We start from the raw sequence: 27,227 nt of genomic DNA, 5'->3' as shown, positions 1-27,227 counted from the left end.
AAGATTGGAGACGTAATGAACCCATAGACCCATTTGTCTGGGTTCTGTTTCAAAGCCTTGTTTTTAGCATTTTGGCCTCTCTGTGGCTTTTTCAGGAGCCAGAACATATTTGAATGTGAGGCGGATGAGAAATGTGAGCAAGCCTGCAAGTTGCATCCATAAACAGTAACGATGCAACACAAAGACACAGATGCCTCCTAATTTGTGGTTAGCAAGAGAAAAATAACTTCACTCACCAACACTTGAGCGCATGACTTTCTTTTTGTATTTTTCAGATAATTCTGTTAAGAATTAAAACCACGAACACGAGAGAGAGTTGGAGACAATGAGCGCCTGCAGCCGTTTGTATAATGCATGGATTGAAGCCTCAACACAATTTGAATCGACAAGTTAACACAAATCAATCTGCAGTCTGTAGAAGTTTAGACAAACCTTTTATGAAACTCTTGAATCTTTTGGTGCATCGTTTTTATGACTCTGCATCTTTTTGCTTGATCTTTACAGTCTTTGCAGCATTGAATGTCTGATGGATGCACTTGGTTAGAGATTGTTTTTGCAATGCACGAATTAACTGATCAGACTGTTTTATCTCATTTGGTATAATCTGGATGTCAGAAGAAAAATCCAAATTCAAAAGAGACGTTAAATGTTAAAACAAAACTTCATATAAGTGGGAAAGAAGTGAAGCTTCAGTGTTTCTGTGTTTAGCATCTTGAGTCAAAATCCTTTTGAGTCCAGTGAGGCAACTTGAGACACTTTTTCCCACATAAACTACGTGAACCAAGCTTTGCAAATTTTTAGGTGATACACTTGGTATAACTTGTATTTTTCTGGGCAGATCAATTCTCTGCATCGATGAACCAAAGTGAGACGGTGGGTGTGGACGGATAGTCAGGCTTGGGTAAACGGCATGAAAAGTGAGTCATCTGCGGCATCAAACAGCTGCACACAGATGGTTTCGATATGGATCTGCACTGTTGCATTTGTCAATACTCTGACATGTTGATGTGGATTCGTTCATGTTTTTGTTTGATTTTGTTTCTGGGCACAGGCACAGAAAATCAGGCTGTAATGTTCCCCATCATAGTCGGATTTGGGAAAGCGTTCAGTGTTTTCAGTGTTGATGAATCTCTGGAAGCGTTTGTTCTTACTGAGGGGAGGGGTTACACGGAGTTATGAGGCGGGCGTACAGGGTCCAGTGAGTTGGTCATTTGGTCTGGGTGGGGCTTGTTATTTTACTCGCACGACTGCCTTACAGTCAGAAATGAGCAGCTTCCTGATTTAGATAAAAAGCTCAGATATGAGAATAACTGAAGCAAACAGGTCAGAAATATGTGATGGATTTCTTCCCTGTCGTTTATATACTCGTGCACTCAAAATATGTGTATGTGAGCAGAGTTTTAATCAAGATGATTCATCTCTTAAAGGTTGGAAAAATAAATGTTATTTTTCAGGTGATTTATCAGTTTTTACATCAGCATGTAAGATAAGATAAGATAACCTTTATTAGTCCCACACGTGGGAAATTTGTAGAATGTAGAAGGAGCCTCTCTGGATCTATAAAAGTGTAATCAGGGTGGAGACGTGGGGTTTGCAGGTGGGGAAGCCTAAGATCCTGTGTAGCAGTGCAGTGGGAGGAAATGAGTCACTTAGAATTGAGCTCCATAATCATTTCTGTGTTTTTATAATGGGGCTGAAATTGGCTGACCTGTGCTGTTGAAGTCCAGCTCTGTTTGTGGATTAATGCAGTCAGGGCTCATGTTACAAGAGAATTTTAACCCTTAGCCATTATAAACCTTTAGCCTTTATAAATGACTAATAATGGTAACAAACTTCTTCCAGAATCAAAGAAGCCGTACATTCCAGTTCAGAGTTATTTCAATGATGTCTTATAATGTATCTGCTGCTTCCCAGTACCTAACCTGGCAGTGATGATGGCTACCAGTCTGCTATGCCCCATAATACTACTAACTACCCAGTTTAGCCTGCATCTGCCCAGTAAAACCTTTAATTTTACAAAATAATTGAATTTCCCTGCATTCTGAGTCAGACTTGGAGACATCTTCAGCAAACATCGCACATCAGCAGATTAAAAAACCAGTTGGGACATTTCATGTAAGTTCAGCAAATTATATTTTTAAAAAGTTGAGTCTTGAACAGTCCTTAGTTTTTCTTATCTTCCTCTCTTATCCTCATCTTTCTCCATCTCTGCGAGTTCTTATCACATGTTAACCTTTGTTTTTCTTTCTATGTCAAAAGACACAGTTTGACAAATTGCACTGAAACAAAGAAAAACTTATTGAACAATCAAGGTGAGCCAGCCAGGCGTGCACCACTCCGGTTAGGCTTTGCAGTTTGACAGAGCTGTGATTGGCCCTCTGAAACAAAGGTTTAAAGCCTGTTAGGTATTCTGCATGTGATCATTAAAGTCCTTCTACTAGCTGCTTCAGTCTGATTTAAAACTAATATACAGTTATGCTATAGTAGGTTTCATATGGGAATGTGTTCCATACGAGATCATTGCATAAATTCTAAACGCTGCACTGTACTTAAGGCTAAGTAATTATGCCACATGGGTGTAATTATTCTTATTTCCCTGTTGTTGTAAAACGTGTGCACGTGATTCATTAGCCATTAATAAGTCTGGAATTGGAGGCTGAGATAGCTTCAGCACACAGCGTCCTCCAACTGCATGAAGAGGACTCACACAGCAGCTTTAACAACAACACAGTAATGTCAGTCTGCAGTGCCACAAATAAAGATGAATGATGAACCAGTACATCAAACGTGGAGGGCTCTAGGAAGGCCAGAGGAGAAGAGATGTTGATTTAGTGAAATTGGAAAGGGAGGGAGAGGGAGAGGAGGGTGGTGGTGATGTGGGTTCAGTGCAGATGAAGCTCCATCGCCTCCTATTTGACACTGTGACAACCTCATTTAGATCTGAGAGAGAAATGAAGGGACGCAGATGGAGGAACAAGAAGGACCAGAGGACAGCTCCATCACAGAGCCAGCTGCATGGAAATGCTTGGCGTGGGTTTTGACATCTGGTACTCTGAAAGAGGAAAACGAGGGAGCAAAAATCTTTGTCTGCACAGATTTGCCATAAAAGGCTGCGAGCTGAGAAACGGGCTTGTTTGTTTATTGCATTTCTTATCCATATATATTGATCACTATTAACCTTTGTGTATCCGTGTCATTCAGTGTAAAACGTCCATGCGTGGCTCCAGTACGGCCTTTTCTCCATCCTGGCGTCTCCACCGTGGGAATACAAAGTAGCATATCTGTCAATTCCTCTAATGATTTTCTGCCTTTTTTTGTTTGTTTGCTTCAGTCTCTGTTTCCATGCTGTAAATATCCAGTCAGCTCGTCTCTCCCTCTGGGTGTTTTTGCACTGACTGTCAGTTTGTTCTTTCCTAGATTCAAAAAGGAGAAAAGACACTTCATCCACTTCTTTCTGCATCTTTTGTCTCGCTCTCTGGCTCGCTCTGTTTTTGTCTCAATAGGGTTCGAACCCCGGAGGTGTCGAGTCCTGTTCAGTTTGTGCTGCTTTATGATTTGTTGTCTTCATGCTTTGGCTCAAATGTTCTCTTTTCTCCTCCTTGTCTTCCCTCTCTCATTATCACCTCTTCTTTCACTGTCACACTGTTGCTGCCTTTATATCTCTGCTGCTCTTATCTTTTCCCACCTGTGTTCCTTCCTCCGTCTTCTGTATATTTCCTGAGCCTCTCCTCACTGGATTGGTACCCAGCATTTTAACCTTTAACCTTTCTCTTGCCAGCTTTCTTTCTTCGGTGTTTTCTCCCTTTCTCCCATCGCTTTTCTTCACATATTCCTCGAAGATGAGACTCTTTACCTTCTCTCTGTTTGACTGGCAGATGATTCATATTCAACCTCGTGTGCTTGTTTGAATAATAACACATTTTCTCCTCTGTCTGTCCACCTTTCTCTGCTTCCTCTTATTTTCTCCCCACATCACTTGTTTGACAAACAACTCATCTAATTTGCTTTTTTTGTGTGTGTGTGTTGAAAATGACATCAGTGGTCAAACTTCCACTAATAAAAATAGATTTAAACACGAGTATAAAAGGCCAACAGCCACCGTTGGACCTGCAGAGACGAGCTGCTGCTGCAGGGATTATAAAACCAGCACTTGGATCTATTTATAGCTGCTGATGTTGCTACAGTATTTGTACAATTACATCGTTATTCCCAAATATTAGTATTGGGTAAAACTTAATTAGAGCCCAGTATTTGAATGGAAGTCCAAACACTTGTGATAATTTTCTTTATCTCAAACTTTGAGGACATCAAAGCGACAGTTTAAGGATATTTTAATAATAGAACCACTGACTCAACCACTGTTTGCAGAAATACAGCCACAAACAGCATGAAGGTAACTGGAACTGGGTGTAAAGCGGTTAACGATGCTCCTTTTGTCGGCTGAGCTCTGAGTGCAAAGACTAATGAAGCTAATCTGTTTGTCCTGGTCACACAAACACTGCTTCACACGCTGCTGTTCCAACAAGGAAACAAAAGTTAAAGAGGCCCAATTTCTGCTTCCACATTTCACTCTCAGACCTAATGAAGCTGTAGAGTCTGAGAGGTGAAGCAGTCCACGATCCTCCGGTTCAGTCCTTGTTTAACATAAACTGGCCTCGGTGCCGCTCCTCACTCACCCTCTCCCCTCAGTGTTTGGAGCTTTGTCTGAAATCAGTGGAAATGTACACCAATGCCAGAAAATGACTGATGGCCTTTACCTTAGAGATGCTTGCTTCAGCTGTGATACGGGAGTGTGTATATATGCTGTCACAGAAATAAATCATCTTTAATTTCATGATAGTTTCGTTTTAGTGGAGAGAGAAAGCGAGCAGCTGAACATGTAAATGATTTAGAGGAAGTGTGGGAGGAAGTGTGGGAGGAAGTGCCGTGGTCAGAGGAAACCAACAGTGGCATCAGCTCGTCTGGTGGAAGACGAATGCTGAGCATGACCCCGAGAACATCTTCCCCAACACCGGAGCGTGAAGGTGGACTCGCTGTGCTTTGGGACTGTTTTTCTGCTGGTACAGAACGATTTCACCACGTTGAAGGTCCGATGGGGTCATGCACCATTAAAATCGTGGTCGAGGAACTCCTCTCATTCAGAAGATGGCTCTGATGGCATGACAGTGATCCAAAACACCGCCAAGGTAACAACAGAGTGGCTGAAGAAGCACATGGAGGTCGTGGAGTGGCCTCCTCAGTCTACAGACGGCAACCCTGCAGAAAACGTGTGAGGGAGCTGAAGCTTCGAGTTGCCAAGCAGCAACCAAGGAAGCTAAAGGTTTATTTAGAGTTTGTGTAGAGAGGAGTGGCCCAAACCCTCCTGTGGTCTGAGCAAACCTGGTGACCAACTACAAGAAACATTTCACCGCGCGTTCTACCAAGCACAAAGTCACATTTTGTTTTGGGATCAAATAATAATTTCAACTTTTATTAAATCAATGCTTTGGCTTCACGTTCTCTCCCCGCTGAAGTGAAACTGCCATAAATATGGAGCTTTTTTCTCATAACAGTGATGCTTTATATATTTTAGCATTCATGAAATGTCTGAAGCGTTTCCTCTGTCGTGTCACTGCAGGGTGTGAAAGTGTTTTTGAATTTAAAGAGGGAGAAAGAAAAGAACAAACACACACCGACACACATTCACCATCTGTGTTATTTATACCTGGAACATATTGGATTTAACGTTTATTGTGACCAATCGAAGGACTTTTGTGCAGTTTTTACTTTCTCTCTTTTTCTTTTTTTACTTTGTAGTTGATAAAAAAAAAATTCAGCAAACGGAAGTGACACTTCCGGCTCGTTGGAAAAACAGCTGCAGTCGAAGCCACAGTGACTCAGTGCTGCCTGTCTCTCACACACACTCTGCTTCTCAGTTTTGCTCTTTCTGCTGCTGCCGAGTGTGTGTGTGTGTGTGTGTGTGTGTGTGTGTGTGTGTGTGTGTGTGTAAGCCCCGTGGGACTTCCTATGGTTTCAGTTTCTCTGTCTTGTGACGGTGCTCATTAAAGAGCTTCAGGTTTTCTTCCTCTTCGTCTCTCATCTTCTGTCTGATGCTGTCTGTGCTTCTCACATCTGCACACACAGACTGTCTTTTACAGCTTCGTGTGAATTCCGTCCCCGGTGGTGGCAGCGTACCCGTGAAGTTAATGTCAACAAGAACCTGTTCAACCTGCGCGCAGTGAGGAAAGTTCACTATCACCTTATGATGAGATTAGATCAACTTTAACACTATTCTGTCTTCAGGTAACACTGAAATCGAGCTTGTCTCCTTCTGCTGAGAAGGGAACTGAAGAGGAAATTAAACCGTGCCGACACTGTTTGATAAACAGTTTTTTCTTACTGTTCATATTCTTGTTTCTGAACACAGATAATAACGGTTCTAGACTTTTGGAGTTTCAGCGTTAATGAGGTGTTTGTAGATTTATGGGTCGTGTTTTTGGAGCTTTGCTCTTTTTGCCCCAGTTTGTGTGACTGCTCACTTCCGTCAGTGTCTGCAGTGGAGGTTGAACGTGTGGTGATAGCCCAACCCATAGAGCCACAATGCCCACAGTGACAGAGGAAATGGTACAAAACAAAACAGCTCTTCTTCTTCTTCCTTTGTTTGAATGTTTCATATTTGAACTAGAGCTGGACCGATCCGATATTACGTATCGGTATCAGTCCGATACTGACCTAAATTACTGGATCGGATATTGGAGAGAAATAAAAAATGTAATTGATCCATTAAATATCAAACAAACACCTCACAAAACTTGTGACACAGCGTAACTCAGCTCATAACCGTAGCACGTCGCAGCAGTGTGGTCACGTGATAGAGCGGCTGTGTGTTTGTAGCCTCAAACCAGCCTTTCATCCCTGAGGAAGTTATCCCAGAGAGAAGTAAAGCAAGTGTGTAAGTTCATCTCTGAATGTTTGTAAAGCATTCCCACGTTAAGCTTAACAGCCGATATATGGAGCTACTGCCCCCCCTCTCTCTCTCTCTCTCTCCTGCTGCTACTTCAATCATGAAACTGATCAATGATCAGCTGATCGTCTCTCTTCTTTGTTTTTGACCCACTTTGCACCAGAAAGAGGAAACCAGCGGCTGAACAACAGCAGCACGTTTAAGCTTGATCAGCTGTTGTTAGAATTTATTTAATATTACTTTCTACACCAGGATCTTTTGCTACAGCTGACGGCTGTAACTGTGCAGGGGCGGATCTAGCAAAGTGTAGCCAGGGGGGCCGATAGGGCATGAACAGGGAAAAGGGGGCACAGAGACATACTTTTCTTTCTTATTCTCATTTAAAATGTCGAGCTTTTAATCAATAATTATCTGACACCCAAAGTTTTAATCTGATGTAAAATGTATAGAAGTTCATTACTGTATATAGTAACTGTTAAGTCTAATATACCCTAGTAAGCTATAGTACTTTTTCCTTTGGGAAGGTACCATCTGTGCAGTCTGCAATTCTGTTGAAGAAAGATGTTGATTTAATTTTAATCTATTTAATTATTCTTGAAAAATAATTTATTTCTGTGCATTTTTTCACACTGCATCAAATTAAAGTTGATTACATCGATTAAGCATCATGAGGTGGAGGGTGGGGGGGGGGGGGGGTTCCCTATTATTTTTTGCTGGGAGTTTGCAACCCTATTAGTTAGGTTGCTTAATATTTCTGCTAAGTTCTCTTTAAAACACCAGAATAGGGAGGATGGAGCAGGTTTAAGTTCATTAGATTGATCAGTGTTGCTGAACTATGAAATATTTTGGGTGCAGTGTGTTTTTTACACACAGGTATAACAGAATAGCTTTAGTGTTGATGTTTATTTAAACTTGAGTATGAACTTATACAAAATGCAGCAAGATATTAAAAAAACAGTTTTATTGATTAAAAACACACTATATCGGATTCATATTGGTATCGGCCGATATCCAAATTTATGGTATCGGTATCGGACATAAAGATGTGGTATCGTGCCATCTCTAGTTTGAACCAGTGTTAATAATGTCATAACAGGAAGCTAAAATGAACCGAAGTTGAGTTAATCTAGTAAAAGTCCCGACAGCCTGCAGGTGCTGCGTCAGAGTGGTCACGAGCAGAGATTAAAGTGATGTTTCTGCAGCTCAGTTAGATGCTGAACTGCTGTGACTGAAACTTTATGTCTGCACCTGAATGCATCACAGGGATGAGAAGGAAAAACTGTGTAAGTGTGATGTTATTATTTTCATATTATATACAAGAGTCCATGAACCTGCCCAGCAGATTTAGTTGTTCTGGAAAGTTCCGGGTGGTTTAACCGCAGGTAATGAAGGAGAACTGGAAACCGTGGAAACCTTCATTTAGTCTTAAAGTCTTTAAGTCTAAAGATGTGCGACTCATTGTGTGTCTCTTTGTGCTTCAGTGCAACCTAAGCTCAGCTGTTATCACTGGAACTACAACAGAAGATTGTAATGTCTTTTTCAGACATCGTAACGAGAACATATCGTACGACGTCTGCAGGTTGTGTGTCTACACTCATCTAGTGTGTGATTCTGTAGAGAGGGCAGTGGGCAGCTGTGGGTTGTTTTTAAAGCCAGAGACACTGGAGCAGGTTGAATCCAGGGATATACAGTCACAGCTGGTGTCATGAGCTGAAGGCCGACTGACACACCTTATAAAGGCTCCAGTCTGGGATCTTCAGCTGCTATGCTGATTCCCAAAAAAAGTAATTATGTAGTAGTTAGGCACAATTTGGCTCAGTCAACCCTGACAGGTGCAATTACCACAGCTCTGTGCTCGTGTGTGTGTGTGTGTGTGTGTGTGTGTGTGTGTGTGTGTGTGTGTGTGTGTGTGTGTGTGTGTGTGTGTGTGTGTGTGTGTGTGTGCGTGTGTGGGGTGGGGGGGTCTTGATTTGAAACAGTTCATTGATTTGTCCTGATTGACTTGCTGTCAGTTTTATCTTTTCTGAAAATGGGCTGCAGCCAAGTGCTGATTCATCTGCAGGGAGCCTTTAATGCTGCGCCGGTGGAAGCTGGAGTTGGATTCTTGGCTCTGGAAAAATGAAGATGTACGAGTAACCCTGAGATAATATTTCCTGTGCTAATCACAGTGTATCTGCTTGCCCTCCGGTTTGTGAGGATTTGTACTCTAGGTGGAAAACTCTACCAGAATGTGAACGTTTGCTCACTAATACGTCTGCTAATTAGCTTGAAACTGTCTCTTTTTTAATCTTTGCTGTGTTGCACTCATCACTCTGGTTCTTCCTTCCTGCAGTCAGTCGATCGAGACTGTCAAAGTGTGCAGGACAGGATGTGCGCTGTTCCATTTCCTGTGCATTTAACTGGAACATGTTCTTTATCTGTGGGGGGTATTTTTGCCACTGTGCATCTTTTCCACAGCATTTGATATTTTATAACAAAACTTATTTAAATGAAACAAGTCTTAGAAATCCTGCTGCTCGTGTCAAATGCAACACACGTTTTCAGGGTTTCTGAAAGTTTTGATGATAATGATCGATTTCTCCAAAGACTTGTGGAAACTCTTTAGTCTTCCTAGGAAACAGGTGGTCTGCCCTCCCAGAATCTCATTGCATCTCACCCTTTGATGTTTTTAATGACCTCTACAGCAGAAAACGAACGTTTTTATCTCAATATTACATTTCCTCTTTCATGACACCAGATCTTTTTTTCACCTCAGTTAACAGAAGTCACAGAAACAGACTTTTTAATGCATTTATGATGCAATTATCTGACAATGATGTGACTTGTGGAGTAGTTAACTCTGCTAACAGCTCACTGAAAAGCCTTTGCTTCAGTTTTAATGAGTGAAATTTTAGTATTTTATTAGTCTGTTAAATGAGCACCAAGCAGACGTTACCTACGTCTCCAAGGATGCAGCGTGCCAAACAAGCTAGCTAGCACCTACACCTACCTGTAGCTCCACCCTCTCATACAGGTAACGTCACTTTTGGCTGCAGAAAAACAACATCTATGCTCGGATATTATTTGAATGTTTTTGTGTCTTATGCCGCCCCCCTGCACCCGGGCCCTCTCCTGTTTCAACAAGCATTAATGTAGTGTTAGAGTTTCACTTTATCAGACACATTAGTGCTATAATTGGTTAATTTTAATATGCTCCTCTAATTATATATATAATCCCTTTTCTTCCCTGTGGTACTGAAAGCAGTATTGAGTGTTTTCCTCAGTATCACAAGAAGAACAATGTTTTTCCAGCTTTGAGTGGTTCTACTGAGGCGGAGGAAAAGTTCATGTTTGGATGATTCCCAATCACAGCTCCTCTCCTCAGTGGTGAACCTGTTGTTGGGGCACCAGTCTCACATCTTCATGCATGAGAGACGTCTCGTTTTTATTGTAGGGCAAGGATTCATTTCTGTACTCCTGGCAAAGAATAAATACTGCTACTGGAGCTGATTCTTTACTTTGTTTGGAGCCATCGTTTCTTTTATTTTGGGGTAAATAGTTCTCTGGACTTTCTGAACGTCTTTCAGTGCTTTCACTCACTTCACTTCAGTTCTTGTACCTGAGCAGTTTCAGAGGGATTTTTATGTTTGCTAACGTTGATCTATGAATCACTCAAGAATAAAAAAGCACCTAACTTACACAATGACCCTGCTCTGTGTAAATAATCATTTTAAAATTTGATCTTTAAGCACTTTGTTATTAACGTCTATTAAAAAAGGGGGTTGTTTAGTTGACTCTATAAAACCCACCACAGATAAGTCTAACTGGTATATAATAGTATTTCTGCACCACTAAGGTGATTCTCAAAGAGCTTCAGTATTAGTAAATCTCAATATGCTGTGTAGTGTATTCTTAAAAAAGTTAAGTGAGCTGGACACGTGAAGGACAAAACATAAACAACCCCTCAGCAGATGGACAGTATCTGAAAGTCGTATCTTTAAAAAAATAAGAAAACAAAAGCAGCAAAGATGTGACACAGGACCCGAGTTCATCCTCCTTCAGTTGTTCTTCAGTTGTTGAGAGGCCTCAGTGAACAGTAGGAGGCGGAAAAGGCGCAGAGACGCCCAATTATACAAGAACCCGGTTGAATCAGTAGCAACAGGTGGTAACGAGTGATGAGTGGGTACGTATGGAGGAGGTGATCTGTCAAACACACTGGAGGCTCTGTTGTTGTTAGAAGAGGCCTTATTACAGAAAGCACTGAAAAGTACCCTCAGCTATTGAGCCACCACATCAGATCGTTTCATTATCAGCGTGACGACGATCCCAATCATACTGCCAGCGTAGGAAAGACTCAAGACTTTTGCACAGCACTGCATTTTCTGGATAATTATTTCATTGCACCTGACTTTACATGACCTAATCACACCGTGGTGTGATGCACACCTGTTGGCCAGCTGTGCGTGGCTGATGTGTTCATGCAGCTACAGGAGGAACACCTTCAGACTGGGTTTGTTCCTTTTCTACCAGAACTTTTAAAGAAGTTTGGCTTTTTGAACTTCTCAGCTCCGCACTCTCCAACAGAAATATTACACCTTCTTGAAAACTTGTTACAGTTAATTAGAGTAATTTAATGTTACACACAGTTAGATGTAGAAGGTGAAAAAAGAAGTCTTTGATCAAAATTGCTTCAAATTGGGGTGCCATTACCCCAAACAGTGGACCTTTCCTTACTTTTCCTGCATTTGCATGAGAAATGTTTCCTGCCACAGCCCGACACCTGAAAGCAAACTTTTCACTCACCACCCACGAGCTGAGACTCATCGTGGTAACAGGAAGTCACTGTGGCAGAATGCTGCTGAGGGCTCAGAGCTTTCAAGAAATCTTTACGCCATAATGAAGACAAATTGATTGTAGTAGCTTGGTCTCGATGTTATAATGAATTCAATTACAAAATTCTTTGGAGAATATTTGATGCTGACCGGAGAATCACCTCTGAGCTGTATTTCAGACCTTTGTTTCTCACTCAGCTTCTCACGGCTGAAATGGGCAACTGTTCATGAGCTCGCCTGTCCCGGTTTAGATTTATGTTGACTCTGATGAGGTGCATTAATCTACTGCAAGCTTGTGACTCAGGTTCATCCAGCCAGTTAATTTCTGCGCCCCGTAGCTGGAGACGTTCCTTCCAGAGGCTCGGCAACGATAAAAAACAGATCATTCATTTGACACTTAATGAGATTTCTACATCACAAATAACTATCTGGCCTAATACTGCTGAATGTATCTGAACCTGTTTTAGATTTACAGCACTGCAGCTTGTTTCTGCACACTGTGCACATGACCGTGTTTCTCTACTTATTTGTGACCTTTGTTTTTCCAGCCGCTCTCTTTATGCTGAGCTCGCGTGTTCACCACTCCAGCAGGAGTGACCACTGCAGGAAAACCAGGAGCTGAGAAGCTTCATTTGTGCAAATTGGAGCTTAGTGCCTTGCTCAAGGTCTAATGAAAACAAATGAGTTACGTGAGTATCGGTGATCGACGACCGGGACCTCGCCTGTTGGTCAATTACATCTCGTTAAGCCTGGAGCATTCTGACCGTCACCATGTTGGTGTTATGAAAGCTGATGGCACATTAAAGGCTTGGATTTGATTAGTCATAAGTCAGATCTGATTAACACATGTTTATTCTCTTTTCTGACTCTAACAGTGACCAGAAATTACGTGTTTGTAACTAATGGAGGTCCCCCTGCTGGTCATTAGGAGTAATGCAGGTTAAATATCCGCTTTGGCTTTTCTTTCGAGAGATAACTTATCTGTAATATTCCATAATTCAAAGATAATTATGTAAAGTGAAAAAGTCCTGGATATTTAAAGTGTGAATATCAATGAATAAATTTAAGTAGTTAACAATCACTCTGTGATTTTGTGACATTACTGGCTGCATGCTAACAACCTGCTCCGCTTTAATGTCCCCGACAGAAACTGGACGAGGCGGTTTTCCACAGTCTCGTTATTTCTCAGCGACTCTTTAACAATCTGCAGAGCACCTGGTCTTTTCTAAGTAAACAGTTTTTGTTACATAAGTAGGTAGATACTGCATCATTGTTTCCAGGTGACTATGATGATCCAGATGATGGGAAACAGGAAGGCACAGACGTTTTGTAAAAACCACGTTTACTGTTGTACTTGCTGAACTTTCCAGGCAGATGACCATGTGGAATCTGAACTCAGCTGAACGCTGAGTTTCTCTCACGAGCTTTTCCTCAGTGTGTAGTGATGAAATTGACTTTGCTCGGAAGTTAACGTTGACCTTTGACTTCCCGGCACGTAGGTTAGCTCTACTGTAGACAAACCCATCAGAGAAAGCGTTCAGGTGGGCTAGCTCACCTTTGACACAGCAGATATTGGCAACGCAGCTCTTCTGCTCTTGCCTCGGGCGTCTTGCTAAGTGCTGGACTTGCTTTGCTACTTCTCCACCTAAATAAGCTTCACACTGCTAAAGAATCACAGACATGCTGTATTTTAAAGCCAAAAATGTTGCACATGCGCTTCAGATAAGCTTTATCAAACAGTCGGTGGCTGTGGGCTCATGGACTCGGTGTGATAAGGAGTTTTGGGTGCTTCCTGAGACGGGCTGGATGTCTGGGCTTGGTTGCAGCATCCTGCTCTGTTGTCAGTGTGGCTGTCTGATTGAAACATGAGACTTTATTCTTTCAAATCTTCATGCATTCTCTCTGCTGCAGCTCTGCTGATCGCTGTCTTGTCTAAATCCATGCGAGCAGTAGCCGCACACACACTGTGTAAACATAATGGAAGGGAAACATGAACCGTGACTCATTCATTACACAGTGAATGTAACTGAACCTGTATGCCTTGTTGTGGACATGGTATCAGGCTGAGCTTGGACCCAGCTCTGGGCCCTGCTTTCACTCATGAATATGTAATATCAGTAAAGAGAAACAGACTCATTATAATATTGTTTACACTGAGCTGACTCGGGTCATGTCCTCTGTTCGCCGGTCTCGACACTTCCTGTCTCAGCTGTGCTGCAGACCTGCGACGCTTTGACTTCTCGACCTGGAACACTTAAAGGTCTTTTTATGATCTGGTTGAAGAAACCATCAATGAAGCTTTTTTTGTTTTTTGCTACTGTCTGTTTGCCGCTCTTCTTGCCCTCCTTCCCAAACGGCATCTGTACACTGCAGCACAGTGAGCTGCAGGACAGGTGACGCATGCTGTCTATTTATTTTTATTTAAATACCAAGAAAACCCAACAGTCTTTGTTAATGACTAAAACTCACTCTTCTCTCCTAATTCATGACAACTTTGTTCAGTGATTATATCAGGAAGTAAACAGCTACAGGGACACAGCTGGCTCACAGCTGGATTGTGACAGTGAAAGAAAATAATTCTTAATTACAGAATCAGTTTAAAACCGAATCTTTGCTGACTCATTACATATATTTAGAGACATGTTTGTAGTTTGTTTTGCAGTGGACGAGCAACCCAATTCCTTTTTTTAATAATGTATCATCATCATCACCATCATCATCAGGGATGAACTAATTCCTTGATGCAAACAGTCTCAGGGTAACATACAAAACTTGGTTATATGAGTAAAATCCCAGCAGATGAGCCAGTCTCAGTCTCAGTACCGGATCCCAGCATCTTATCCTCCTCTCGACTGTCAGTCAGCTGCGCTCGTCTTCGGGCTGACGCTCGGCTCTGTTCTGAGGCAAAGCGTGAACAGCAGACAACATTTCAGTCTATAACAGTTACAATACTACCAAAACATATAAAACTGCAACTTTCTGTGTGGAAACAATCAAAGTTGTATCTCAGGATTATTAAAGATATAGAAAACTGATGCTCTGCACAGACTGTTCCTGTAAGGAGACTTCCTCATGTTTCTTCTGTTTGCTCTTTTTCATCCCGGTTGGTGTCACACTGGGTTGACCTTTGACCTTTGCTCTTTTCTCCTCCCTCCATTGTTGACTTTTGTTAGCTTTGTGCTTTTTCAACCAGTGTTTACTTTTGTTTCTTTGCCTTTAAACAAAGTTAAAACGAGCTTTAGTTTTACATTTCAAAATAAAAGTTCATTGTTTTACTTACATTTCTATATGACATCGATCTCAAACGTGGCTTTATTCACATTATTATTGCACTTTCTGCCATGTATATGAAAACACCAAATTATAGACACATCTTTAGAAAACGAAAGGTTTCTAATACCCTTTCCTACATGTTACTTATGGCTGCTCATGTGAGCCTGTGGCAGGTACCACTGTGTGGCAGGCAGAGGTCGGACTCAAACACAAAGGGATCAACTAAAAAAGACGAAACATGAAACTCTAAAACTACAAACTGGGAGCTATAAGCTACAAACAACTAATAATTAACAACCAGAACATTAAGAGGGAAACATGGCACAAAAGGAAGCACACAGCAAACAGGGACGACACAACCACGAGCAGAGAGTGAGGACTTGAACGAGGGGCAGCAGGTGAGAACACAGGAGGAACAAATCAACACATAAGGAGAAAGGGGAAGCAAAGCAATGCACTACTAAAATAAAACAGGAAACACAAAACGGAGACTGAGCGACAGAGACCACGACGAGCAGGACACGACCAAATAAACAAGTAACAAAGAACCAGAAATACACACGACGAAGCTCGAAAGCACATGGAAGCTAAACAAATATGGATCATAGAGGTAAACAGAATGGACAAAAACACCGTCACAGACACAGGATGGCCTCTAACGAAGTCATTAATGTTACAGTTTTGCAAAATACCCAAAAACAATGATATTCTTCATTTTTGCTGCTGTAGTAAAAACAGGTGTCAGTCCGCTTCAATGGAGCTGTGACGATAACGGTCTGCGTGCTTCCTTTGCAGTTTGTGCTGTGAAACCAAACAGTGTTTCCTTTGTGTGATAACAAATGTCAGTCGCTTGTGTTGTTACACTCATTGCTGTGTGTTGGCCCCGCCCTCTTTTCTCTCTGCGTGTCTCTTTACCTCCATTTTTTTGTTTGTATTCTCACATTATCCAGTTTGCTTTTATCCTGTTTGCTGCTTCTCGTGTGATTAGTGTGTGCACAGTAGTTATTAAGTGAAAATATAGATGTGCATTGCAATTACAGCATAATAAAACAGAGCAGTGCTGATGATTAGTGCTGGAGGAGAATCAGTGCAGCGCACTCACAGAGAATAAGAAATAAAAGAAAACAAATGCCAAGGGGGGCATTAGGAAATCAAGCAGAGAAAAACACAGCATTGGTATTCGCAGCAGACTCACTTGTGTACTTTCATCCTTTAATACGCGTCTGCCACTTTTTTTCCCAGTTCTTCTTCTTCTTCTTTGTCTTTTGTCCTCTTTCTGCCATCTGTCCAGGCACTAGTCTGTTCCCAGACGTGCTATTAAAAGAGAGGTAGTTCTTTCACCTGCTGCCCCCAAGCACTGCTTTGCCCTTCTGTTTCATTTCCTGTGCTGACTAAGAAGAATCCGCCTCTTCCATCTTTAATTCTGTTCAAATCCTTCATCTTTAGACGATTCTGTGTTTAGTTCGGTCTTTTCAAGCTGTATCGTTTCATTTAATGCCAAATCTGGCAAACTAAAAATAACACCAAAATAGTTCATTCCAAACTAGAAAATATCTGTTTATTTACTTTGTGTTATAGAGTTAAAACAGCACTTTATAAAAAGTCTTCTCAGGTCAGCCCAAGACTGCTGAAGGTTCTTCATTTGTCAAACTGTTGTTGGCTGAATATTGAAAAAAGCTTCAGAGCTTTGGAGAAATAAACTCTTATTTGAATTTTGGTTGATTATTATTAAGTTTTTGTCCTTTTATTAGTGACTTGAACCGATCAGAAACAATTTGCTCTTTCACTTCAGTTCAACATGAATCAGAAACAATGGGAGACTTCAAAGAAACGAACAGGAAGCTGATGCAACCTGAGCCTCTGTCTCAAATCGTGTTAATGATGTCGCCGTCAGTGCTCACACATGCACCGCTTTCAGCACTTGACACACGTATTGGACAACAACAGCTGATGACTTTTGAAAAATGAAGAAGTTGGATGCTGCAGTGTGACCCTGAGGTTTGTCAGAGGCTGCGGTTCATGTCAGGAAGCTTTGTTTATTCAGGAAGAGATGGTGGTTTGGCTGCTTCACCACAGCAACTCTGCACACTGACTAATCTTTCTTTCCCAGTGCATTAAAATGTGTCGTGAACCGGTCCTTAGGCATGACGGATGAATCGCTCGGTATCACGGTAAAACTTGTGGCCACAACACCAACATGAAGCGAGACCATGTGCATCACAGCAGCTTGTACAAAAGCGTTTGGTGCAGTAAAACTGGACCAAAGAGAGGATTCACTGTGTTCAGTTTCTGCTTCGTCCATCTGAAGTAAGTCTTTCCTCCAGCTGCTTTTATTTGTCTAAATCATGAGCAAAAACAAACAGGTCAAAAGTCTTTAAGCCTCCAAAATGATAGTTTGGACCAGAAGACTACAGCACATTGATACAGACAAAACTTTCAGATGTTTGTGTGGTGCAGACAGCAACCCAAAAACGACTTTCAGTTTCTGTCTCACCACACAAACCTGATGCCAGGCTCACAGCTCGTCTTTCCAGAGCCGCGGAGTAATTGTGTGTTTTATGTGTCACTGCTTTCATCTGAAGTCACGCTGAACAGCGGCTCCGAGACTCGGCTGGAAGACCGAGGAGGAGGCTTAAATTCCTACACTGTAGAGACTTGTAAGAAGTGATACCTTAGTTAGTTCCTGTCAGCGATGAATGAAATGACTGCTGAAGAATGCCCTTGCCCTCCTCCAAACACACTTAATACACCTCTTGAGACATGTTATAACCCGAAAGAAATATTCTCCTTTACATCTGCAGGATAAGTAATTGGGTGCCACGGGCATCAGCGACACACGTTAGATCTCACGTATAGAGACGCAGCAGCACTGAGCCAACTATGTGTCAGATTTGTGCTCATGCTTGAAATCAATGCTCGTGTTTCTTCCTGGGAGTAAAATGGTTATTCTACTTAATCCACTGTTAGGGCGAAGCATCGAGGCTCTGTTTTTATAATCGGTATGCATCATGGCTGCGCTTTTGTATGTCAGTGTGTACTGATAAGCTTTATTTGTTCAAGGAAAACATGCTGGGCAAGTATGACCCTGTCTCTGGTCCCTGCTTGCTTCATTTGTTCCCACATTTTAAACCTTGGAGATCCTCCCCGAATGACCCTCCAGGGTTCCTGATGGGTTTTACGTCTGCTTGAATCCTGTTGCTAGTAGGAAGAAATTAAAAGCCACTCATCAGTGAATATCCTTGAGCCATTTGTAACTTTTTCTGCCAGTTGGTGCCGGGCAGGTAGCGCACGGTGGATTTATGGTGCTTGAACCTTTGAGTCTAAAACATTTAATAAATGCACCACAAAACTGAGCAAATATAAAGAGGCCATTCCACAGAGCTGCACAGATGGTGGTAATTACATGTGATGAAGCCACCGTGAGCGATCCCCGTCACAGTACACATTCAGAATGACACAGGGGGCATGTCAGTATTTTTAATTAAGCTTTTAACCGTAGAAGGGAGAGCCTCTGTGTCCCAGAGGCAAAGGATGCTTCTGCATTTAATCTTTTTGGATGACACTCCGTATTTCTCCTAATGCTAAAACATGGAAACACAAAATCAAAGTTTAACACAGCACCATACGGCCATCTGTAGCCTGGTTTCAATTAAAGGGAAAACCTGAACCTCTGACCCTTACACTGATGTCACCTGGTGGCCTCTTATGATGTGAGGGCATGGTGCTTTCTCCACTTTGATGAAAGGCTCACTGCTAATTAATAGAAAGCTTCTTTGAGCAGAGGCACTTGTGTCCTGATGACAGCGGCCTCCTCTATCCAGAGCACACCGAGCTCGGTGAACAGCCTGATGAGACGAATGTGAATCGTATGCTTGGAGCGTCACAGTCACCTCATCTCAACCCAGCTGAAAACCTTTTTATGAGTTTTTCCACTGATGCTTTAGATCTCCAGCACTATCCTCAAAACATCAAATCATGGGAAATACACTATAATGCACCTACACATTACACCTACAGGAGACCTGTGCCATGAAGCTCCTGGTGCACAGTGATTCAGCTGATATCAATGCCAGATGGTGTTTGGAGACTTTTAAACACCTTCCTCTGTTGCTTTAAATGATCTGCTTGTTTGTAGCTGCTGTTTTTCCTGAATTCTTCCAATTTGTAATAATTCCACTTACAGTTGATGGTGAAATATCTTGCTGTTAAACGTGTATGCAGAGATGTTAGCGGCTGCTAATAGCAAGCTAGTGTGGTGGGCGTGGTATTCATCGCCGTGGGGCAGACATTTGGATTCATCTGCTTGCTTCGTTCACGCTGCATTGACGGTTGGTTCAGGGGTGTGTTGGCATTAAGATGCAGGTGCAGTCACCTGTTCAGTTTACCTGGTATTGATCAGTGCTGGCCAGGGTGAGCTCGAGGCGACAGAGTTCTGTTGGCTGTAGGTTGAGCAGTTTCTATCTGTACATGAGCACACGCCTGTTAAAACTGCAGTGCAGGGATATGGAAATAAAGAGGAGCTAACAGTCTCTGAAGTCCCTCACAGCCTTTCTTCTGTGCATCGTGTTTATTTTTTCTTACACTGGACAGTTATCATCTTCTTATAATATATTGTTGACTGTCCAATAAAATATAGAAACCTGCTGTAAGTGTATGAATGCATCATGTAAATAGTAGCTGCAGTTAATCTTACAGCAGCTGCTAACCCACAGTAACACTACTCATGAACTGTAACATGATGGGATGTCTTCATTCACATTTAGCATGGTATTTTTGTGAAGTGCAATGTCATCATTAAAAGAAGCACTTAAATTTCAAAAGTTATATACTCTGATTTTCTATGAACATCAGCCACTGGATGGAAAACAAAGTTTTAAAGAAAAAGTGTGAAACAAACTTGGATCTTGATTCTGTCAGTGGAAGGGGACATCCTTATTACATCATCTCAGGCATAGAAGCCACACCCACCTGCTGTTCAAATGCTTTGTGACCGACAGCCAATCAGTAGAAAGTTGACTTTAAAGGAGCGGCTGCTGAAAGCAAACAGAGGATGAGGGGCTGCAGAGAGGTGATGAAGCTACACATGTTCCCACTGGGAAACTCCCCAGTATAGCGACCCTCTTCCAGTGGATCTGCTGGGAGTAAAACCCAGCACCCTTAACGATTGCAGTATTTCCCATCGAGACCCAAACTCGGGTTTCCTCAGCTCCGTGTGAAAGATAATTGGTGGACAGAAATATGTCTGTTTCCTAATTTGCTTGGCCTTTGGCTCACTGTGTGCTGCACTGGCTTTTGTAAATGAACTGCTGTTTCCTCATTAGAGTCAGGTCTGTTTTATCACCCAGTAAACTGTTGAGACAAACAACAGAGGGGGCTGTTATTTTTCATCTGCTAAAACGAAGCGCCTCGCTCCTCTAGGGTTTAATTATACTGTGTTGAACTGAATTAGAATTAATGAAACACTTTGTAATACTTTGGGACAGAAGCTGCACATCAAACTGTCCTACTTTTACCAGTGCAGATTTATCACGTATGTGCTGTAGGCTGCCGTGGAAGTTTGGGATCCTGTTTATAGTCTCAGTCACATGTTAGGCAGACGGCTAAATGTTTTTGTGGTCCACCATCATGGCGGGAAACCTTCCTCTGCTGATTTAGCTTTTCAAAGTTCAGAGTTTTCCTGTTTTCAAAGTCTTTTCTAAATTCCTGTTTTCTTCTTGTGATTTTAAGCTGAAGCGGGATTTATGTGTAAGTCTCCAGCCATAGCCGACATCGTGATCCTGGTAGACGGTTCCTGGAGTATCGGGCGGATCAACTTCAGGCTGGTCAGGACCTTCCTGGAGAACCTGGTCAAGGCGTTTTCAGTGGAGATTGACAAGACTAGGATTGGTGAGAAGATTTCAGTCCCTTTGGAGGATGGAGTCTGAGCCAGACTGGAATCTGTTATTAAGTTACTGTTAAATATTACTACCTAATTGTAGTTTAAATTCCACTCTTACTTTTGCACGCAGGTCTGGCTCAGTACAGTGGAGACCCCAGGATCGAGTGGCATCTGAACGCTCACACCACTAAAGAGTCTGTAATCGATGCTGTGAAGAATCTGCCATATAAAGGAGGAAACACACTGACAGGTGCGAAACCCCAGCCTCCCACTGGTTATTATGGTCTGCTCTCCCCATCAGAGTGAACAGATAATGCTCAGAGGTGCACTTGGACCAAAGCCCGTCCTTTTGCCCGAGCTTATTAAACTGAGGGGAGCTCATTTTGGATTAGTCTTCAAGTGTTGGTGACCTTGCCGCATTCGGCTGATAAGAGCTGAGTGTGAATCAGAAGGTCGGCTAGCTTTCTAAAGTTTCAGCATCACTTTTAACGGACAGTAGAAGGAAATAAATAAAGACATTCACCAATATTCAGGACAAGATTGGTAAAGCAGGAATGAAGCACATGCTGTTATTTGAATAATAGTTATAAAATTAGTCTTTTTGTGTTTGTTACTTAAACCAGCAGGAGAAACATTTCATAGAAGTATGACTTCATCCTGGAATTCATCAGGATGTTCTTGGACTAAACAACCATCAACTCTACCAACAGGCACTTTCATTTGTTTCGTGTTGTTCTGGGAAGAGGGGAAACAGAAAATTAAAGAATCTAAAAACTGAATTATACAAAAATGAATCCACGTGGAAAGCATCACTAATGAAGCAGAGGGTCCCGGCTGTCCACAAGATTCAAGACGAAAGAATAATCAACATTAAGCTGAGTTTCTAGTAGCTGTCCAAAAGCTGCCTGAGGTAAACTTTCAGTCCCAGAGCAGATCTTATTGGTTATATTAATGAAAGGCCAAGATTCGTGAACATCAGGCATATTAAAACATACGGTACTTTGTTATCGATACCTGAGCACGTGTACGTCCACACAGGCTGACTCAGGGTTCAGCATCTCGCCCATGTGTTACTGCGCCACACTGACAGGAGGAGCCAGGATTGGATGGAGATGACCTGCTCGGGCTTAGTGAACATCACAAAACAGTCAATATCATTAAATGCAAACTGACTGGACTTGAGTGGGCGTCTTCCTCGTGCACAAACTTTAGTTATGGAGTTCTGAGCAAAGACTGATGCATTTCCATCACCATCCAGATGATGTGCAGTTACATTTCTAAATTATGAGTTTGACCCTAGAAATCTCTGGAAGGTTTCATGTGTGGCTGCCCTCCGGTCACGTTGTAAATACTATTGTTTTGCTCTTAAATTAAAAAACCAAAAAATTATGACAGCTTTGTTTTATCTGACAGAATATTCACAATTAGGAACATTCAGTCTCAGTTTGGGCCTAAAAATCTCCCCCACTCATCTGACACTTGTAGACTGAAATTGTAATATAGTCTTATGGAGGCGTCCTGATAGCTCACTGTGAAGCCTTCACTTTATCTGTTATTCTGATTGGAGAGTACAAACAGGATCGGAAAAGAAAAACCGTTTCACCCCAGGGATTTATCACAGACGTCCACCCTCCCCGACCCTCCTCGTGGTTTTGTTTTTGTTGATAGGGAATCATTGCAGGGTCTTTACCGTGAAGTATGGATCACCTTGAGACAGGCTGTTGTAATTTGACCCTCTTTAAATAAAATGTAATTGAACTTCTTGTGTTGCTAATGAAACTGATCTATCGCTCGAGGGAGCAGCAGTACTTTAACAGTCTGTTAGAAGTTGAAGAAGACGTCTGTAATGTCGTTAATGGACACAGCTGAACTCAGCTGCTCATTATGTTATCAAGCTCATTAGACAAAAACCTTGTTGAGCTAATAAGGCGCTCTATAACAATCATTTTCAAGTCTTTGATTGCAACTCTTGAGGCTACGTCTTGGCTCAGAGGCATTTATCTGTCCTCGCTACACCTCAGTGGGAAACTTTAAGTACACTCAAACTGTCAGCCAGGACGTAACTGTTGCTTTAAAAGTGCAGACGATAAACGGCTCGAATCTCCCGCACTTTATCCAACTCATGATAGATTTAATATGTATGCAGAAGTATGTTATAGTAAAAGTAAACCATGTTTTTATGGTTTTCCTACATTTAATGTTTTTGACTCGTCAGCTTTGCTCCACGCAGCAGGAAAGCTGAATGAAAACAACATTTTCTTCATTGTTGTGACTAAAATGTTCATGTTTTCTATAGGAATCTGTGAAATTCAGCTATATATCACTAAGTGACATTTACAAGGTTTTTGTTTTTTTTTTTACTGGTTTGTGCCCAAATTTGGGACTTTGGGTCTTTTTTTATATTTCAACTAGCCAGTACTTTTGTTCCCAAATTACAGATCCTGGTTTAATAGTTTTTGAGATATTTATGTTTGAATATTGCTTCAGATTTCAATGTGTGAAAAAAATATCTGGTTTTCAAAAAAATATTTGATAAATGAAGCAAAATTTCCACAGCACTCAGTATCTAAGTCCAGACTTTAGAGTATTTAAACAAATCGTAGATGGCCGAGGCTGCGATGATTCCAGATCAAATGGCTCCTCTTCTTATTTTTATTTCAGCATCTTCATGTTTTCGCTTTGTCTTTGTTTGAATCCGACCAGGTCTGGCTCTGACCTTCGTCCTGGAGAACAGCTTCAAACCCGAGTCAGGCTCCAGACCCGGTGTTCCCAAGATAGGAATCCTCATCACGGATGGGAAGTCCCAGGATGATGTCATACCCCCAGCGCAGAGCCTGAAGGATGCTGGGATAGAACTGTTTGCCATTGGTATGACAGCACTAAATGCTCCACACACCATGGGCTCGGCTGTTGCTCTGCTACACGTGCAGCTGGTTGATGGCAAACATAGAGCACAATGATACATCTGTCTGTATGTGTTGAAATGGTGCAGCTCCTTTGGTTCACTGAGCTCTCCTTCATATAAACCAGCTGATGTCTTTAAAGATTCACAGTTTTTCCTTTGGAGTTTTCTAGGCTGAACTCTGTTTTCTTCTTCAGCACAGTCACAGCTTAATTTCAACATTTCCGCCGTTCTGTGTTTGTGCTGAAATAGCAGGTTATTAATTAACTGACAAAAATTGAATAAAAGACCTTTAATGATATTTGCAGATATTCATGAGGCAAGAACAGCAGGCAGCATCTTAGATTCATGCTGATGCTTCTTGTCTTATAAATATTTTTAATGCATTTCATTTCGGACTACCCCTGATGCTATGCTACCTTTGGACTCAGTCTGTTGCTCTTGTCAGCCTTCAGCTTTAGCTTGTAGTTTCAGCAGGGGGAAAGTTTAGAGATGGAATAAGAAACCCTGTTGCAGACAGCGCATGTCACAGCCTGGCGAATAGTTTTGCTGTTGTAGATGAAGTCCTGTGTATATATTCATGTTCTGGTTGCGTCATGGAAAACTTATTTCCAACACCTTTCATGTCACCGTTGCTGACAGTCAGATCACTCGGTTTTCTCTCTCCTCTCCCTCCAGGTGTGAAAAATGCTGATGAGAATGAGCTGAAGGCGATTGCCTCACCTCCAGAGGAAACTCACGTTTACAACGTGGCAGACTTCAGCGTGATGAGCGACATCGTGGAAGGTCTCACCAAGACCGTTTGCGACCGCGTGGAGCAGCTCGACAAGAAGATCAAAGGTCTGAAGAGCAGCAGGAATCAGCAGAGTCGGAGATGATACGGCAAAGATGCTGCTGTTTGCATCGGTGTTGCTTTGTTGATGCTGTTGGTTATAAAAATAACAAGACCACTTCCCCACCAAATATATTGCAGCCTTGTTATCTTTGTAATGAAATGCCCACAACGTTGTGCCGCATAAACACAGATGTGGCTTCAGATAGCAGCAGAGATGTTGCAGTTTATTACTTTCAGAGTCACTTTGCACACACAACAGGATCATTTCAGCTCTCGCAGGCTGGTCTGACCCGAGTTTCACACGTAATAGAAGAAAAATCTCTGCTTTCTTTATTATCTGCAGGGGGGGCGGAGCCTGCCCCGCCACCAGCCGTCGTGGCTGCACCTCGTGACCTCGTGACCTCGGAGATAACTGCTCGTAGTTTCCGGGTGACATGGACACACGCATCGGGTCAGGTGGAGAAATACCGAGTGGTGTACTACCCTGCCAGTGGGGGGCAGCCAGAAGAAAAGGTATTTTACTTGTTTTATTGTTGGTCCATTATTATTTTAATTATTTTCATTTATTTTTGGAGTTTTTCATGCCTGAAAGAAACACACTTTTTCTTGGCGATTAATGCAAATCATGCAATTTTCAAGAAACTACAAATAGTTCTCTTTATTTTTCACTTTTAATTTTCAGCTTCCATCATAGTTTTTCCACCACAGCGAACGGCCCTGCTTTTATTGTAATTGTGCAATAAAGTCTAAACTACTGTGTGATTGTTAGGCGGCTCATCTGGCTTTCTGGCTTCTTATAACTGACTGAAGGGAGCGCTTTTCTTTTGTCCCCTTAATTAGTGGAACTTTGGTCCTGATTCGCCTCCACAAAGCAAATAAAATACAAACTGTCTGTGATGTAGTGGCAGCATTTTAATTAAAGCTGCTCGGCTAATCCTTTTAAGGGTCACTTCCAGAAGTTAAGTAATTTCTCAGAGTGATCTGCATGATAAATGCCAACAATTATGCAGGATTTGCAGTAAGGGAATAATAAAAGCGAGCACTCTCGTATGCTGTGGTAAACTATATTCTGTTATTTTCATTATTAGCCATTAGCTGTGGAAGATGTGAAAAACTGGAGCACTGATGTGTCTTTTTAATCAGTGTGCCTAACTACAGACATCCACTGACTTATTCTGTGACGTAGGTGTTTTCCCATGTGCGGAAATGTCCGGATAATACATTCAAACTTTGTTTCCATACCTATATCACCACGCAGACATGCAGTGCTGTAATTTTCCAAGTTTATATTTATGCTCCTGCAGTTCCTTCTTATTTTTATCCCATTTCTCTTTGATGTTTATTACAACTTGCAGCTGGAACGGCCCAGTTTCCCCACAAGGAAAACTGAGGTTTCATCAAAGCTAATCTGATCTAGTTACACTCAATTTAAATCTCTTTGGAGAGAGCTGAATGCCTGCAGCAAGATGTGGTGCTTTTTTCAACCTTGTGATATGCACTCGCTTAATAAACAGAAGATTTTTTTCTGTATTTTAATGCTTTTTGACAAACAAAGTTCTGCTGTCTATTACAAAGACATGAAGAGCTCTAATTTAGAGCAAATTAAGATTATTTTAATCCCAGCTGTATCAGACAGTTATGTCCCTGAGAGCACAGCAGAAATGAATGAGCATCACAAGCAAACGTACTTGTTTAGTGTGTCTGACTGACTGGCTTATCTCATTCCAGCATTGTACACTTACTGCACTTGATAACACTGCTGTGATATCCAGGCTGTGACCCACTGGGATCTGTTTTTAGGTGGTCCAGGGGACACAGAACAGCGTGGAGCTGAGCTATCTGAACTCTCTGACAGAGTACCAGGTGGCTGTTTTTGCCGTCTATCGCAGCGCCGCAAGTGAAGCCCTGAGAGGAAGTGCTACTACATGTAAGTTTATATGTTTACGCATTCAAACAGATGGAAGCAGGAAACATGGTAGTAAGCACCATGCAGCATCTGATGGTCTGTAAGGCCCATTTTGAAGCCTCAATTGCAACAATATTGGCGTCTTCATTGAGACATGTTGAAGCTAACAGTGACTTCTCTGCTAATGCTAGCAAACCTGGTGCAGTCACCTTGCAGTCCTGTTGCCTTTGAGTTGGGGACCAGGTCTGCGACCAGTCATAGTCAGTTTTTTCATGCATTAGTTCAGTATTGAGTGGAAATGAATGCAGTATGTTTGTGAAATTACAAACCTGTTACTACCTACATACACAGAAAGCCACACTAACTCTTTATACAAAGTTTTGTCAGAACCTCACAGATTTGAAACAATCTGTGGTTAGCACTGTTGCCCCACAGCAAGAAGGTCCTGAGTTCAATTCCACCATCAGGCTGGGTCTTTCTGTGTGGAGTTTGCATGTTCTCCCCGTGTTTGCGTGGCTTCCTCCCACTGTCCAACGACATGCAGCTTGTGGGGATAGGTTAATTGGATAATCCAAATTGCCACTAGGTGTGAATGGTTGTCTGTCCCTGTGTGTTGGCCCTGCGACAGACTGGCGACCTGTCCAGGGTGTACCCCGCCTCTCGCCCTATGACAGCTGGG

At 42.0% G+C, this 27,227-nt stretch overlaps 1 protein-coding gene across 2 annotated transcripts in view; it reads left to right on the top strand.

Annotated features, from left to right (window-relative positions):
- Positions 1–27,227, top strand: part of col14a1b (collagen, type XIV, alpha 1b) — a 159,924-nt gene that overhangs the window by 38,303 nt on the left and 94,394 nt on the right. For both annotated transcript variants that reach the window (XM_086279670.1, XM_086279669.1), the window contains 6 exons: positions 20,755–20,913; positions 21,036–21,155; positions 23,609–23,773; positions 24,486–24,647; positions 24,986–25,155; positions 26,443–26,569. In XM_086279670.1, the coding sequence (XP_086135796.1) occupies positions 20,755–20,913; positions 21,036–21,155; positions 23,609–23,773; positions 24,486–24,647; positions 24,986–25,155; positions 26,443–26,569 (903 nt within the window). The remainder of the gene's footprint in view (positions 1–20,754; positions 20,914–21,035; positions 21,156–23,608; positions 23,774–24,485; positions 24,648–24,985; positions 25,156–26,442; positions 26,570–27,227) is intronic.

The sequence above is a fragment of the Aulonocara sp. 'chitande type north' Nkhata Bay genome, linkage group LG22 (genome assembly GCF_057382095.1).
Source record: "Aulonocara sp. 'chitande type north' Nkhata Bay isolate Kocher_YH1m ecotype deep benthic linkage group LG22, A_spYH_male_GT1.1, whole genome shotgun sequence".
NCBI classification, from domain to species: domain Eukaryota; kingdom Metazoa; phylum Chordata; class Actinopteri; order Cichliformes; family Cichlidae; genus Aulonocara; species Aulonocara sp. 'chitande type north' Nkhata Bay.
The sequence above is the reverse complement of the archived record's forward strand: the minus strand, read 5'-3'. Positions and strand labels throughout refer to the sequence as shown.